We start from the raw sequence: 17927 nt of genomic DNA on the forward strand, positions 1-17927 counted from the left end.
TTACCCGCATCACTCCATTCCCTTGTGGGATCCCTTGGACCACAACTTCCCTTCATGGGAGAAAAAGAGAACAAGAGGGCCCCAGAAGATACTCATAGCCTTTGCCACCCAGGATCCCTGCAGTCTGGCTTGATAGTTATTTCTCTTTAGCACTGAATACTATTCCTTTATCTAGATCTATCACAGTATATTTATCCATTAACCTACTGAAGGACATACTGCTTCCATGTTTCGGCAATCATGAATAAAGCTGCTATAAACATTCATATGCAGATTATTGTGTGGACATAGTTTTCAACTCATTTGGATAACAACTAAGGAGCATGATTGTTGAATAGTTTGGTAAGAATATGTTCAGTAAAAAACTTCCAAATGTCTTCCAAAGTGGTTGTATCATTCTGCATTCCATCAGCAATAAATGATTGTTCCTGATGCTCTGATATCCTCACCAGCATATGTGGTGTCAGTATTGTCGATTTTGGCCATTCTAAGAGGAGGGTTGCAGTATCTCATTGTTGTTTTAATTTTCAATTCACTAATGACATATGCTGTTGAGCATATTTTCACATGCTTATTTGCCATTTATGTATCTTTGGTCAAGTATCTGTTCAGGTCTTCTGCCTATTTTAAACATCAGTCTTCTTATTTTAAATCAGAGTTTTAAGAGTTCTTTGCATATTTTGGGTAATAGTTCTTTACCTGTGAAGACAAGTCTGTGGCTTGTCTTATTCTCTTGACAGTGTCTTTCACAAAGCAGAAGCTTTTAATTTTAATAAAGTCCTACTTATTAATTATTTCTTTCATGGACCATATCTTTGGTTTTATATCTCAAAAGCCACTGTCATACCTAAGGCCCCTAGATTTCCTCCTATGTTATCTTACAGGAATTTTATGGCTTTGTGTTTTGTATTTAGATCTATGGTCCATTTTGAGTTAATTTTTGTGAGGTATAAGGTCAGATTCTTTTTTTTTTTTTTTTTTGCATATGTTTGTCTAGTAGATTCAGCACCACAGATTGCATAATAAAGGATAAAGGAGAGATGACACAAGCCACTGGAGGAATCAATTATACACACACAAATGATGGGAGGGACTGTAATCAAGGACAAAGGCAATGAAATCAGGGGAGGTGATGAAATTTGGAGGCCAGCCTGAGGAAAAGTACGCCAGTGTTACTGGGGTGGAAAAGGAGGACTAGATCCAGATGGCACTGGCTTTAGAAGTAAAGAATGTGAAGTGTGTGCGTATGTGTACGTGTTTTAGAAAAAGTTGTAAATAAATCCCAACTCTCATTCTCTATCCATCCTATGTGTGATTAAAGTTGGAGAATGTTTAATATTTTCTTTCAAAATTACATGTCCATTTTTTTCATTTTTGTGAGCTGCTGAGTGTGAAAGATGAGGATTACACATCATTATTTTCCCCAAGGAAATAAGCAACTACTTAATTTTATCCTCAAAGACTTAGTAGAATAAAAGCTTCAGTTTCCTTACTTATGGCTAGAGACCTAAAGAGATTTCCTAATTTTCATCCGCAGTTAACTAAGACAACAGTTCACCTAAACATAGGAAGATAACATTAAAGGATTCAATGAATACTACAGACTTCACTAAATGGCAAGTGATTGGAGTCTAGGCTTAATTAGTGTTTTGTCCTAAGGGAGAAGATAAAGTTTCTAGATTTTTTTTGTTTACATAAAAAGAATTGGTACCAACTGTTCCTTGTATTCAGATAACCTTAATGTTCTTGGGATGCTTGGCACACAGAAATGAGACTTTATAGGTGACACTGTGAACCTCTTTCTCTGGAACTGGTACCAAATGGAACAAGCATTGATTCCTATGGCTAGTTAAACAGAATTTAGTTAAATTAATAGCACTTTAAACCTCTTCACTCTCACTAATCTGATGATCCTAGAGCCAGTGAAGGGACTGTGGCCTTGAATTTGATAGCCTGCTCTGTGCTTTTTGTATCTAAAATAAACCCTTTAGCCAGTTGGGTTGAAGGGCCAAGTGGATCCCTTTGGGGACTACTCTTGGAGTGGTTCCTAAGAAGTCAAGGTCCTTAGAATTGTTCTTGAATGTGTAAGGTGAAACATCTCTCCACAGAATCAAGGACAGGCACTAGAGAATTGCTGCTCTGCTATTCCATAAAGGCTTCCCCTAAGGGAAAAATTAATTACCAAAAATGAAAAGTGAAAGTATAGTTAGAGCTGAGCCCAAAGCTAGGCCCAGGCTCACACTGGCATACTTGAAGAGATCTGGAATGTACTTAAAGAAATTTGTAATACTTCCTTACAAAATCTGCTCTTCCCCTCGCCCCCTACATACTCATCTCATACATTTTTTGGAAGTTGTTTTGTGGAAAAAAAATCAAAAACAGATAGTTTCTATTCTCTTTCTCATGCTATAATGGTAGTGAACTTATTGTGACATTAAACTTAAACTTCAGGGCGCCTTCCTTACCCAGATACATGGCCATATGCTTTTGTAAACTTTGAAAAAGAGAGTTTAATCATGATTGGTAAAGACTGCTGTCTCTTCCACTTGTCTCCTTGTATTAGGCATTGGCGCAGCTGTGGACTTGAGATCTAGCTCAGGGGAAGGTGAGTTTGGGAGACATTTCTTTTGGTTTAATAGGGTATATTTGAGTGGTTTGCAGTCAACCCTGAATATGGCTAAATTCTTGCTAGCTGTTCTGCTGGAGAAATGGATTCCAGGAAGTCCACTACTGTCCCTTTCTCCTCCTCACCCAGGGTCCTGAGAGGAAGGCACAGAGCAAAAGGCTGTAGCACTAGAGGAGCATGTTCTGTGGTGCCCATTACCAAAAGTCTAGGTGTGGTGGAGCTAAAACACAGTTTGATATGTATGAAATCTGATGTTCTGAATATCACACATCTCAGAGTAACAAGAGGATTCCAGTTCCACAGACACCAAGTCAAAGTGAAAGTTTTTGCCTGTCAGGAATACCTGATGATTCACAGTATACAATTATAAACCCATCATACAATAACATTGTCAGATAACTCCTATATAAAATCAAAAAAATTATCCTGCTATCAACAAGAAAATCGTAACAAAAACACTTTAAAGTCATACCAAGATGAGTTCATTAAGATGAGATAATAAATTTCAAATAAAAGTAATAAATAGATTCTTAGAGGGCTTAATAATCTAGCTAATGAAGAAGAGTGAATCGTATGAAGACATTGGAAAAATATTTAAATATCTTCCTGCTTTCATATAAAATCCTGGAGGTGATGAAGATAATTTCAGTGAAGACACTGGTGACAAACTGGCTAATGAGAGTTGTCGATTCAATGGCTATTTTAAATATATCACTGAACAATAAAACTTAAAAATGCTCTGAAATCATACACTGTAGGTATGAAAGAAAATTGATAAAGTTTTCTCTAAATATGATAACAATCTTAAAAACTTACACATTACTATTAATAAGTTGTAAAGCATAAAGAAGCTCTTGCAAATGAGCAATAATTTTTTTAAATGTTTGATCAATAATGCTGGAGGAAAACTGAACTATCTTTCAATTCATTCTACAGAAAATGAAATTATAAAATCATTGAAAATGGAAGAGGTAAATAAAGAATGTGCAGCTAAAATTATGCAGAAGTATTAAAAATTATATCAAGCAGTTAATATAAATATGGTATTTTATGGATTTTGTGATATTTGTGGCAATTGTCAGCTTTTTACAAATGTGTAATGTTGCTATTCTTTTTTGACTCAAATAAACATACACTTTTGTTCCTAATATTGTACTAAAATTTTTATTCTTTTTCTTTAAAAGTGCTCCAAAATTGTATTAGCCTCAAATGCTCACAAAACCTGAACCCTGTGTTCAAATCAATACCACCTAAGCACTCATGGGAAAAAATGTTATGAGCTATTAAATTTTTAAGAATCATACCTCTCTTTAAAGCCAAATTTAAGTAAATATTGTTGGAGAGTCAGATCGGCCTCTTCTTAGCACAATCTGCAAAAGTAAATTAGGAAGGTAAGACCGTAGCCAGTATTCTAAATCACTGATTTCTCCACTTCTCTATGGCTTGTTGACTTCTTTTAGGAAGTTAGTTGATTTAGTGACAACAGCAAATATTTACTAACCAGTAGGAAGAATCCAAGAACCTTGTTGTGTCTAAGGAGTTTGCAAATCTATCCTGGCAAGAAAGGAAAATCCGGCTTGTGAAATACAGTAAGAAAGAGAAGTCCTTAGAGAGGCATGGAATCCAGGACTTCTCATGACAGAAACATGACAACCAGCAATGGTGATTAGGAAAGTCTTGAGAGGTGCCAATACTGATTTATTCACCCCCTCATCCATTACAGAAATTATTTAAGGGGTTTACAAGGTCCTGTCAATACAAAAACAGAATACATTTAAAGGTGGAGAAAAGTGAAAAGACAAAAAGGAGGAGAATGTAATAAGGAACCAGAAAATGGGACTAAACGGTGAGATCCACAGTGCCCTCCCACTTGTCCCAACTACCTCAGATGTGGCTCTTGCTGTCCAGGTAAGGAGATAATTTATTCAGACCAAGCCTTGAAGGAAGGGTTGGGGGTCTAGGTTGGATATAATTAAAATGAAATGATGGAAAACCTGAGAATTAGGAGGTTTGCTACTTCTTTTCCCACGTCAGCAAGAACAGAGACCCTCTCTCTGGCCCAGAAATTAAGCACTGGGGGATGTGATCACTCTAACAGGCGTCTCGCTTCTAATTAGGCCTTGGAATTGTGCTGTACTTTAAGTTACACCTTTTGAAGTCCAAATCAACAAAACCCTTAACACACGTGATGTCCACATAGCTTCCATAATTTAGCTACAAAATAGAACAATAATAGCAGCTAATTCAATGCTGCATACACAGAAAGGCTTTGAAAAGGACAGCATCTAATACAATCCATACAGTCTTGTGTGGCTCTTTCAGAACCCTCTTAATACTGTTTTCATATTTAATTGACACATTTACTTCTTGCCATCAGAAGGTGTTGAGGATACAAAAGAAACCGTAATTTTCAATACAATTTTATGTTCCTATTACTGCTATAAATTACGTTACTTTGATGAAAATATGTTATACACTGGACCTTTCAGAACTATTAGTACTCACTGCCCAAAGAGATTATTCTCTAAAACTCATGTTGTTAATATGCCAAGTGCTAAGCAGCAAGAGTATATTACTAATTATTATTTATATCACTAAAAGTGATATAATTCTAAGGTGAAATCTGTTCTTATTATAAAAGCAGTACAAATTCATTAAAAAAACACTCTAAAATTGCAGATCAGCAAAAGGAAGAAAACGAAAGATCTTAATGTGCAAACAAGGTTGAAAACCACCAGTTTAGATCTCTCTCCCATCAGCCCTCCCCTCATGGGCCCCCTGACAATTGTGAAAACACCCTAAATCTCTAAACAGAAGGCCAAGGATGATACCTGTTGGCACACAAAGAGGACCCTGGTGCTGTGCCAGATGACCACTGACAATCCTGTGTTTATATAATGCTGTTTAGGGGGTTAAACATTCCTCATATGTATTTTATCGTTATTCTTTCACGCATCTTTACCTGTATTCTTATGTGATAGGGAACTGTGTACATTGTGACACAGACTAGCAACTAGTCAGAGGTAGATATTTTTTGTAAAGCACAGAGGTCTTTTGGCTTAGCCACTTTTAGTCCAGAAAATTTTTTTTAATTAATGGAATCATAGCAAAGCCATTCAAATACAATCTGATGTTCCTCAATTTGAGGGAACCCCTGTGGCTTCCAGTATGCTTCACCTGTGGAAATACCAAGCCATTCCCTTGAGAGGCTGGGGAACCAAAAAGCTTAGAGAACTGGGGGACTGAAGTACAAACTTCACTGCCTCACCCCTCTTGCCTCTGTATGTATATATGTAAGTGGGTCCCACGTGTCCAACCTGAGCCCAACCTGTGTTCACGTGGGATGGAGACATGTCTGGCCATGTCTAGAGGGCTGTTGTGGGAGTGGGCAAGCCTATTTACAGAGTACTAGGGAACCTTTTGGAATACCAATCATCCTAAAGGAGAGCTCATGGTGAAGAGGGGCAAGGATGAGAGGGGAGTGGGATTTTGAAAGCTACAGGGTGTCTATCACTTAGGTCATTCTCCACAGGGTGAAGGAAGAACCTAGGAGGCATGTCATCTGAAATTCAGTGAAACATGAAAGCAGAAGAGAACACAGCTCTGTGGCTCACATCACTCAGTGCACCAGCGAGGAGGGTATGATGAAAGCTTACCATAGCACAGAACACAACAGCCTGAGCACAACCTCAGACTGGCACAAAGAAGAGGCAAGAGAGGGCATCAGACAGATCACCCAGGCTGGACACCAATGACAGAAACTACAAAGAAATGGGTTAATAGATGTGGCTTCTTAAAATTTAGAAAATTTCTATTTAAAAAACCCCAGAAACAAAATTAAAAGAAAGTGAAAAATTGAGAACAATGTTTACATCATATTCAATCAGCCAAAGATTAACATCATTTCAATAGAAAAGGCTATTATAAATCAATAAAGAAATAATTATCACCACCACCAATAAAGGAAAACAAGAACAGGAACAGGGATTTCACCAAGGGAGAAATATAAATGGCAAATAAGTATATTTTTGAATTGTGCAACCATACTAGAAATCAAAGAAATGTAGCTGTCTTGGACTAAAAGCCTTCAGTTGTAGAATGCATGTCTCACCAATAATCCATACATTTGGGTGTGCATTTTGCTGTTTGGAATCAGCCTGGATTAAAATACCAGTTTTGCTACACACTAACTGTGGGACACTGGATAAATTATTTAGCTTCTATAAACCTCAGTATTCTTATCTGTAAGATCAGTAATACTGTGAGGGGTGAATGAAATCATACATATAAAGAATCTAGCACATGGTATGTATTTAATAAATGTTTGCTATTTTTTTAGTACCTATCCTGATATATTGGGTAATAATGAAACTATTGGGCTAATCAGAAACCTGGATCATCTTCCTCCTTCCAGCTTTGTGAGTTATGCCAAGATTATGTACACACATACACACACATGCACACATACACATCATACATAAGTAAGAGATAATGGACAATTGTTATTAAAGACTGAAATACTGGCGTCAAAATAACGGGAACAGTTCAGAATTAGTTGGGTCTTGATTTCTAAAAAGCCACTCTAAAAGATAACATAATATCTTGGCTCCATTATTTTTTTGCTAGTAGAAACACTTTACGTGTGTTTTTAAATCATAAGGCTAAAATCAGGGGTAAACAATATTATACAACTTAAATTCAGGAAATACAACTTAAATTCAGGAAATCCTTAAACGAAAGGTAGTTTTAAGTCATTAATCAAATTATTTTATCATTTTGAAATTTATATTTTAAATTTGATAATGTTTAAAAGGTCAATTAGGGATGGACCTAAAGAATAAAACACTTAGTGAAATAAGTCAGACAGAGAAAGACAAATACTATATGATATCATTTATATGTGGAATCTAAGAAATAATACAAATGAATCTATACACAAAACAGAAACACTCACAGACACAGAAACCAAACTTACGGTTACCGAAGGGGACAGAAGCAGACAGCAATATGGGATTATCAGACACAAACCACTACACATAAAGTAGATAAGCAATGAGGATTTACTGTATAGCACAGGGAATTATTACCCAATATCTTGTAACAACCTATAATGGAATTAATCTGCAAAAAACATGAATCACTACACTATACACCTGAAACTAACACAATATTGTAAATTAATTATACTTCAATTTTTAAAAGTTTAATTAGTAACTTTTTTCCTTTTGGCAGCCAGTAAAATGCAAATGGTAATAAATTTAGATATATTTTAAAATATTTATGTTTATAATGTATATATATAGAATTCTGTATTAAAGTGATTTAAATAAAAAAAAATTATTTGGTCAAGTAATTTTGCTAATAGGCTTAAGATACTGATAATGATTTCCAGGAAAATATCTTAAAAATATACTTCTTAATATAGAAACTCTCAGTATAACATGTAATTGTAGCAACAAAAGTCACCTTACACTATCAAATCAGAGATAGGAAGTCCTTTGAGTTTACGTTGGTAGTCATTCCCTTATAGAACAGAGCAACCTTGGAGGACAAAAATAAAAGGAAAACAATGGAGGAGAGATCTGAAAAAGATAGAAATGACTGTACATATGCACATTTAAAGTAGCTTTTACAAGAAAATACCATATGATATCGCTTATATGTGGAATTTTTTTAAAAAGACACAAATTAACTATTTATTTATAACTTAGATGATTGATTTCTTGAATATGTATAAGCACATTTGACTGTCTTTAATGATTGGATTACTGCATTCTATTGATTCTTATTTTGTTATTGGCTTTATTCCTTTGACAACTATGTAAGTTTTAGAAACTAAAGCTCTAATCTGTTCTTAGAACCAATGAACAGTACATATATGTAAATTTTAAAACGGTTTTATCTCTCAGTGAGTTGCTCTTCCTAGAATAAACTTTGTTTACCCCAAAATAAAAATAAAAAATAAAGTAACCTTTACAAATCAAACAATATTTCAGTTTTATATCATGGGCAATAAAGAGAACCAAAAAGAGAAGGGAAAGAATTGGGGGAAATAGAGGAAGGGAGAGAAAGACTGATCAAGGCTGATGAACATGGAAATAACAAGTGAGAAAAAGAAACTGAGTTAAAGAAAGTCAGTTAGGATGCTACAAACAGGACATGACTCAAAAAAGACAGAAAGAAAGGAGAACAGAGATGAGCACTTGGACATATGCACAGTAGGAAAAACATCCATGGGAATCAAATACCAAAAAAAAAAAAAAAAAGACATAACTCAGAAACACTTTTTAAAGAAGTAATACACTTCTCTTCTAACCTTTCTTCAATGAAGCTGTTAAAGATGATCAGAAGTGTTGTAGTTTTGCATCTTTAGGCACACACAGAGCCATGGCATCTTTTACTGGTCCCCACAGGCTGGGTGACATTAACCTAATGGTTGATTCTGGCCCAAAGGCTAGAAGCTGTCCACTTCCACACTTGACAATGAAAACTATTACATCTTCTGCTGCATCTCCTAAAAAAGAATGCTACAAATAATAAATAATACATCCTCTATAATCTTTTTGACAGACATTTCACATATAGAAAAACCACAAGCCATCTTCTCCTTGTACTGACTGAGGCATATTTTTGTTTAAATAAATCAGTTTTGAAACTGGCAAAATCTCTTTTATTTCTTGCATATAAAAATCTTACATTTTAATTATAATATAGTGTGAATCCTTTTATAATCTGGATTTTTAAAAGGCATCACCCATTGGGGTAATGAAAAGAGAATGTTAAAATCCTAGCTTCCTTGAAAATATTTTAACATTTTCATACAATACTAGAAAACTCACCTTTTTCCACTCTAATAGTAGTTTCTTTTATTTATAAAACAATCACATTTGAATCTTACCATGGAGTAGCAAATTTTTAATTCCGTTCAATTCCTTCCCTTTGAATAAACAGAGAAATCAACTATATAACCCCCTGATTATAAATCAAACCCAAGATATTGTTTGACAATAAGATGCTTTATTAAACTTGATACATTTACTATATAAGAATTCTGTGAAAAAATGGGGTATCAAATCAGATCTAGGTCTTCATATTATAAAGTCTGTCCCCAGAAGATGTCATATCACTATATCCTGTGGCTGAAGGCATACAGATGACCAACTTGCCCATGGTATTACAGGTCCTCTTAGCAAAACAAAAAGTCCCGACACCCATCTCTACCTAGTGTCAGCTCCTGGCAGGTAAGCTGGATGAAGCACCTGGGCCAGCCCTTCATCTGTGCTTGGCATGAGGTCCACACAGGATCAGGCTTGGGAAGGCCATCTTCCCCTCCACCAGACAACTCTACTTGAACTATTCTGAGACGCCTTGGAGGGGTGAAACTTCTGGAAAATGAAAGAGAGCAAGAGAGAGAAAAGGTCTGAATATTGGAAGGAATACACAAATGATCACATCAGCTGTATCAATGCCGAGGGGAAGGAAGAAGAAGTTGGAAAACAAGTGGTTTTGCAAAATGCTTTCTGGTATGACAAAAACTGACCTGTGTCACTGTCCTTGACATATCCTGTGTGAAGGCCACCCATTCACTTACCAGCCCTGGGTGTCTCCACGATGAGGTGTTTGTGGTTGGTAAACAGTTCAGTGGAGTCTTGTTCCATTGATCTTTCTTCCAGGTCCGATTCTGGGATTGTAGCACAGCCACCTAGTTGAAAAATATGAACAATACTTTAAGCATTGTGTAGAAAAGTCTGCCTCTCCGTACAGCAACCACAGCTTAAGAATGTACCAATCATAAAGATTATAAATGATGTGACAACAATCTTCAGGAGTAGATCAAAAAAGAATAACTGTAAATGTATCTCTTTTGGTGAAAATGCTGAGAATGAGTTATTGCCCTCAAAGACATACCAATGATCACTTAGTGACAGCAGCAGTGGTGTTGTCTTTAAATTCATCTTTTTTAAAGTCAAAAAGGACAAAATCTCTAGCATATGTGATATCAATACTATAATGGTACTTCAGTAGGAATTCCCTTTAATACCAGAGCACCAGAAACTATAAAAGAAGCAAAGTATGTCTACCGAGAGGGAAAGAAACTTTTATTGAACAAAGAGGAAGGCCACAGGTGTTCTGAGATGGTGACTGTGGTGGTATTTCTATGGAACTATGGTGGTACTTCCCTGGAATTTGATTCTATACCTGAATCCCAACACCTTACAGCACAGACACAAGCACTTCATAATTCAACAGCAAAGCCATGAACTGCATTGTGGAAGCTTTCAATTCCAAGTGAGTTCCAAGGTGACTTGAGGATGAGCTGGCATCACTGCACTTTTGAAACATTGGGTATAAGTCATTTGATTTTATCAACCAAAATCTTGTATGGAAAACTCATGTGAGAATTTCCTGACTACATCTGCAGCTTGATTTGACTAATTTGCCATCATTTTCTGGAAATGTACTAACATGCTGCATACTGTACATATTTTTTTCCAGAGCCGTTCTTCTTGTAAATGAAGTGCGATTTTTATTTCTTTTTCTGAGGCTTCACATATACTCTGTCCAAAGCCTCCATATTCAAGTTTGGCTTTATGCATGAGGGGGTTTATGAATAGAGGGCATCCGCAGCACTGATGTGTAAACCACATCATTCAAATGAGAGGGAAGTGGCAAGATTCTAGGTTTGAAGGAAAACACACCTTACCATCCACCCCTCTGCATCAACTCTGAAAAAGAAATCGATGTTGAGGGAAACTTGAGAGACAAGCATTTCCACACTCATAAAATAAGAATTAGAGGTAGCCTCAGAGGTTCCTTAAACAGGAAATGTTAGAATTATCCATCGGTGCAATGAAACTATATCTGAAAATGGCTAGGGCCCCCTCCAGAAGAACCAGGCTTATTATTAATCTCTTTCCAAAGCCTATAGATCATGGTAACAGTAACTATCATTATTATGTACTTTCTAAGTGCTGAAAACTCTACCCATATTATCTCATTTAGTGCCTACAAACCACATCATGAAATAGATATTATTATTCTCATTTTACAAATAGGAAAACTGAGGTCTCACAAGATAGGTACATCATTTTCTGGAACTAACATGCTGTACACTGTATCTATTTTTTCCCAAAGCCATTCTTCTTGTTAATTCTTTGCCAAGGTCACACATCTCCTAAGGACTAAGGGAGAACTCACACCCAAGCCTGACAACTCCCAAAGCCCATGTTCTCTAACCACTTACTACACAGCTCCCAGTTGCAGCATCAGCCAAAGAGACACTGTGGCTGCAGGTGTCAAAAGTCAGCAGATTTTATCTCACCTGATGATCTACCAGGTATAGCCTTCAGGAGCTACTGCTTAGAGTATTGTGTAGTGAGGGGCAGGCTCAGAGGTGCTAGGACTTTGGAGAAGCCCAAGAAATAGCACCCTTCTTCTCCTCCTGGATCCTCATCCAATTGAGAAATAAGGAATTGGGTGAGGTAGGGAAGGGGCATCTCTGTAAGACTAATGACAGGGAAGAACAGAAGAAGGGAGTGCTCCCTTGCAGAACAGAATCCTGACGCCAAGGAAAAAGGCCAAAGAATGGCTTGGTTTCTCATTCTAGACTCATAAATCAGATTAAGCCATTTCTCCATCCCCAAGGCAGCGGGAGGAAGGAAGCAGGGTGAAGGCAGGAATGTTGTACTCATGCAGCTACCTGTGCACACAAGGAAACTTCAGGAGTGGGGAAGAAGTGTCCACGGCCAACAGATGGGAGAGAGTGCAGGGATCAGTTAGCAGTGCTGCCATGCGTAGAGAGAGACAGGTCTCCACTGATTAATGAGTATCTTTTATTCCAGATGACTCAATATTGGGGCAAATCAGAAGGATGAAGACTTAAAAGCATTATTCTTTAATCATGTGGGCACAAAAGGAAAAGTCAGTTGCTGTAGGCTATCCTGTAGACGATATATGCTACATAAGTTACAACATATGTAATTTCCTCTCTTGTCCTTGGTATAAAAATGTTGCCTTGTCCAAAGTACAGAGAGATGACAAATCTGCAGGGCTGACCGGTCACTTGCCCTAGGAATCCCAACCCCTTTTTTTTGGATGCCTCCATATAGCCAGACTGACCAACCATATGCCCAGAGTTTCTGCCACTTGGAGCTTGGAAGGAACAATAGGATATGAGATCTGGCATCCTGACCAATGGGAAATGGGGGAAGGGAAGAAGCTGGGCAGAGAATTTCACTCCTGCCTCTCTCCCTAGGTCAACTCTGAATTTCTTTTTTGCCAACCTCCAGAAAAGTGCTGTGTGCGGACTGGATGCACCAGTACAGGATGCACCACTTTGTATTCACGTATTTCCTTGACGCAATTCCCTTTTTCCTCATCCTTCCTTCCCTGAGTTGGCCAAATCAATCACCATCACTTTAATTCTTGCCTCTATTTTCTTGCAAAATTAATTGATACTGGAAGTAGTACTAAAAAGCAGAACTGCAAGATGGAATTTTGAAATTAGATTGCCCGTCTCTCTGTAAGAAATAGGGACTCCATGGCTGGGTATAAACAGCTGGGATTAACCACTATTATGCAATTATTTATGCTTTCAAATCCATTGTTAACCAGGATGATGTGCGTAGAGAAGTCAAGACTGAGAGATCAAATAGCTGTGGTATGGCAACATTTATAATTATAAGGATTCCAGAGTAGGGTGGCTGCTTCTGATAACTAGATTCCTTGCAAAAAGAAAAGGCAAGTTCAGTGCAGTTAGCAGGTAATGGAAGGCAAATCCAGAAAGTCAGAAGGCCTCTTTAGCCTTGCTGGCTTAAGCCAGATTATCCAGCCAGCAGCACCAGATACGCCGGGGAGCTTGTTAGAAATGTGGTCTCAAGCCCCACCCACATCTACTGAATTAGACTCTGCTAAGAAGGGCAGATGGGTGTATCTGATGAGATTTTGCTAGAAAAAAAAATAGTTTGCTAAAAAACTCAGAGTAAGCAGCAAAAGGAGAGAAATAAAATATAAAATTTCCAAACTAACAGAGACCCTCTGAAGCCCATTCTGGAAGCGGAGCCTGGGTTCCACGGACACTAGACGAAGGACTCTTGGCTTAGAACCATCCACATCAGAGGAGAACAACAACCACAGCTGGATGAATATCCAAACACATATTGTGTATGCATCACATACAAGCCAACAGGCGAAAACAAGGGAGACCCAGGGACTTCCTGATCCGGAAATCATAGTGCTGTGGACCTACTGTGTGCTGGGCACTCAGCCATGAATTCTCAATGCATTAGCCCACTCAATCCTCAAACAACTTGTAAGGAAGGCTTCATTGGCCCTATTTTACAGTTGTAAAGTCATTGATGCTAGTTTTTGTCTTTTTTCTTCTGCTGTCCCTCCCCCATACTCCCTTGCCCCAAAGTTTCCCTGGGTCGTTCCGTGCATCCTTGCCACAGAAATCTGTAATGGGGCTGAATCAAAAGTAGCCTGAAAATACTTTCCTTTCTAGCCTTGGTTTTTAATCGCCTGAGCTCCTGAAGACATGGAACTGTCTCTATGCTCTCCTCTGACCATAACTCAGAGGGGTAAACCTCAGAGGGAGACAGATGTCTGAGACCCAGGCTGGACTGCCCAAGCTAACAAGGTAGCAAGGAATGGAGGTGTGGATCACAGGAGGGCTGGGCACCAGGAGCCCTGACCTCAGCAAGGACTCTCTCCCCTTACCAACCCTCCCACATGGGCTTAGTCAGTGCAGCTGTTGGCAGTACTGTGCCCTTTTTTCCTGAGCCCCTATGAGGATAGGAGTGGGGGGAGGTGGAGTGGGCAATAATAACTGAAACTGATATTGAATTTCCCACTTTCTTGCTATTAAAGAAAATAAAAATTTTGACATTTTTTGCATCCCTGACTTGGCCTTGCAAAACTAAGTGTCAGGCCTGCTAGTCTCAATTTATTAAATGTGAACCAAGTGATTATGTCATTTGCCAAAGGTCAAACAGCAAATCTACATGAGCTGCAGCCCAGCTCTCCACACTATAGCTATGCTCCTCTGAAGGTAATTAGGTTTATTTATTTATTTTTAGAGCAGATACTAGGGACTGAACCCAGGACCTCATGCATGCTAACATGCCCTCTACCACTTGAGTTATACCCTACCCACCCTCCCTGTTTTTTAATTATTTTTTACTTTTTTTAAATTTTGGTGGGGAGGTAATTAAGTTTATTGATTAATTTATTTTTTAAGAGAGGTACTGAGGATTGAAGCTAGGATCTTATGCATGCTGGGCATGCACTCTACCACTGAGCTATACCCTCCCCACCATGTTCCTCTGAAGGACCAGCCTTTAGAATTTCCAATCTATCTAAACCAATACTTTTGTCAAATATAATAAAAATAAGTAGAAGGAATTACTAGAAAAATGAAATGAAGAACACATGGACCCTCAACTTTTAGTGTTAGATTCAACCATTGTAAAAATGCTTTGTCAATTGCCACAAGTTTCTGAACCCTTATAATTAATTTCAGGTAACACAAAGTTTGCAGACATATGCCAGTCTTATAGCCACACTTTGAACAGCACTGACTTCAAGATATGGTCTACCTTAATTTATACGATATATAGAATTAGAGCTAAAAAATAAGAATTCAGCCAACTCCTAATTATCTAAAGATCGAATAGCCAGTAAATTCATTCTGGTAACAGCAGGGGCTTCTCACAACTTATGAATCCCCCTTCTACTCAAATATCTGGCCGGCAGCTCCCTCATTGCATAATGGCCAAAACAGACCCCTTCTCCCCACCAATGTAGGATGTCCAGGCTCCCCCTTGCCAACTGTTGCTACAACTATGGAGATCCACTTCTATTCTTGTGTTCTCATATAAATTGGAGTTTCATTAAGGGAATCTGGAAACATACAAAGGCTTGATCTCCAGAATATATAAGCAGCTCATATGACTCAATAAGAAAAACATAAACAACCCAATCCAAAAATGGGCAGAAGACCTAAACAAGCAATTCTCCAAGGAAGACATATAAATGATCAATAGGCACATGAAAAAATGCTCAATATCACTAATTATCAGAGAAATGCAAATCAAAACTACAATGAGGTATCACCTCACACCAGTCAGAATGGCCGTCATTCAAAAATCCACAAATGACAAATGCTGGAGAGGCTGTGGAGAAAGGGGAACCCTCCTACACTGCTGGTGGGAATGCAGTTTGGTGCAGCCACTGTGGAAAACAGTATGGAGATTCCTCAAAAGACTAGGAATAGACTTACCATATGACCCAGGAATCCCACTCCTGGGCATATATCCAGAAGGAACCCTACTTCAGGATGACGCCTGCACCCCAATGTTCATAGCAGCATTATTTACAATAGCCAAGACATGGAAACAGCCTAAATGTCCATCAACAGATGACAGGATAGAGAAGATGTGGTATATTTATACAATGGAATACTACTCAGCCATAAAAACTGACAACATAACGCCATTTGCAGCAACATGGATGCTCCTGGAGAATGTCATTCTAAGTGAAGTAAGCCAGAAAGAGAAAGAAAAATACCATATGAGATTGCTCATATGTGGAATCTAAAAAACGAACAAACAAACAAACAAACAAAGCATAAATACAAAACAGAAATAGACTCACAGACATAGAATATAAGCTTGTGGTTGCAAAGGGGGCGGAGGGTGGGAAGAGATAGACCTGAGATTTCAAAATTATAGAACAGATAAACAAGATTATACTGTATAGCACAGGGAAATATATACAAGATCTATGGTAGCTCACAGAGAAAAAAATGTGACAATGAATATACACATGTTCATGTATGACTGAAAAATTGTGCTGAACACTGGAATTTGACACAACATTGTAAAATGATTATAAATCAATAAAAAACATTAAAAAGGGGGGGGGGATCTGGGATCCCAAGTCAGAACTCTGGGTGCATTTTCATAAGGGAACAATGTTACAAGTGGTGGCTTTATTATAGCATCCTATTATAATTAAATAATTGCTTAAAATGCTTTTCTGGACTAATCTGGAAACCTAACTAACCCCTGTAGGTGAAATCTGAAAACATGAAGCATGTATCATGAATTGCAAACAGTCAGCATAAATTGAAGACTACACAATGATTTAAGAGGATGTTTTTGAGACAATTCACTATGCTGCCTATTCCTCTGAATTGTTACCAATCATATTATGTTCATGACCATTTGTGTTAACTAAATCAGGATGTAAAAATTTGGAGCTTTTTGCAAATTAATAACATATATATATATCAATCCTCATGTAGCCAGAAAATTTAAGTAGAAAATCTTACCTAAAATTCTAAACAAACAGAAGATTGCTCAATATATATTTGTAAAGCTAGTTCAACTCTAGGATTTTTTAAAAAATAAATTTCAAGCTATCCACAAACCTATCTCTGCATTCAAAAGCAAATTATAAAATAGTTAAACTTCCTCCTCACCAGGTAGAACATATTTTATCCACAAGGGAATTACACTAAGGAATTTCTACCACTGTCAGAAAAACAAACAAAAACATAAAAAAGAAGTCAGGCCCTCTCTGCAGGCTGCTATTGTAGCATGAACTATAAAAGTTCAGAGGTCAAGATAGAGGTCAAACAGAAACAAATATGACTGTTACCTAGAATACTAGAGATCAAAATCAGAATGAGAGGTAAGCTGGCTTTCAAAGAAAAAAAAGCAAAAGCTAATCTGTAGTGTTTTCTGACTGTACTTCAATTTAAAAAAATAAATATGAGAACATAAAACATGATAAAATAACTGAATAAAGTGTTTAAAATAGAATTTTTATTGTGTACAATTGATCATCACATTTTTTAAAATCTGTACTGTTTGCCCATTTCCTTGGTGTAAATACTCCGATCATGTCCACTTTCAAGCAACCAACATGACGTCACCAATGGGGAGCTTGGCAGAGATGTGGAGGAGCACACCATGAGATAACACTTCCAGCATACAGATTCTCAAGACATAAATAATCTCAAAATCATAGAGAATAATATGTAGTAAGATAATTAGTGAAGAGTTTTGAGGGATATTATCTTTGTTCTTAACATGATTTATTTGGTTATAGGTTTACATAATTTAACTTCTAATGATGGCTAAATTTATTAACTGGCTCACAGAATTCCTAAAAATTCAACAATTGGTTCTCAGGAGCCAGTGTGAGCCAGCTCCAGCACTGAATGTGGCCTTGTTTGTAGAGGGTTTAACACTATGTTTTGAAGTCTCTATTCAAACCATGGTTCAGCATTTATAAG

General features: G+C 37.4%; 1 protein-coding gene across 19 annotated transcripts in view; it reads right to left on the bottom strand.

The window, feature by feature from the left end:
- The window catches only part of BBS9 (Bardet-Biedl syndrome 9), a 622708-nt gene that overhangs the window by 213224 nt on the left and 391557 nt on the right, over nt 1-17927 (bottom strand). For 11 of the 19 annotated variants that reach the window (XM_032483738.1, XM_032483735.1, XM_032483742.1 and 8 more), the window contains 2 exons: nt 10218-10328; nt 9624-10011 (listed from right to left, as the gene is read on the bottom strand). In XM_032483738.1, coding sequence (XP_032339629.1) covers nt 9980-10011; nt 10218-10328 — 143 coding nt within the window. In that variant the 3' untranslated portion in view covers nt 9624-9979. Of the gene's footprint in view, nt 1-3930; nt 3997-8942; nt 9141-9623; nt 10012-10217; nt 10329-17927 lie in introns of those variants that run through there. The other 8 variants (XR_004321417.1, XR_004321414.1, XR_004321412.1 and 5 more) reach the window with 4 other exon arrangements.

Source organism: Camelus ferus, chromosome 7, assembly GCF_009834535.1.
Source record: "Camelus ferus isolate YT-003-E chromosome 7, BCGSAC_Cfer_1.0, whole genome shotgun sequence".
Classification (NCBI taxonomy): Eukaryota; Metazoa; Chordata; class Mammalia; order Artiodactyla; family Camelidae; genus Camelus; species Camelus ferus.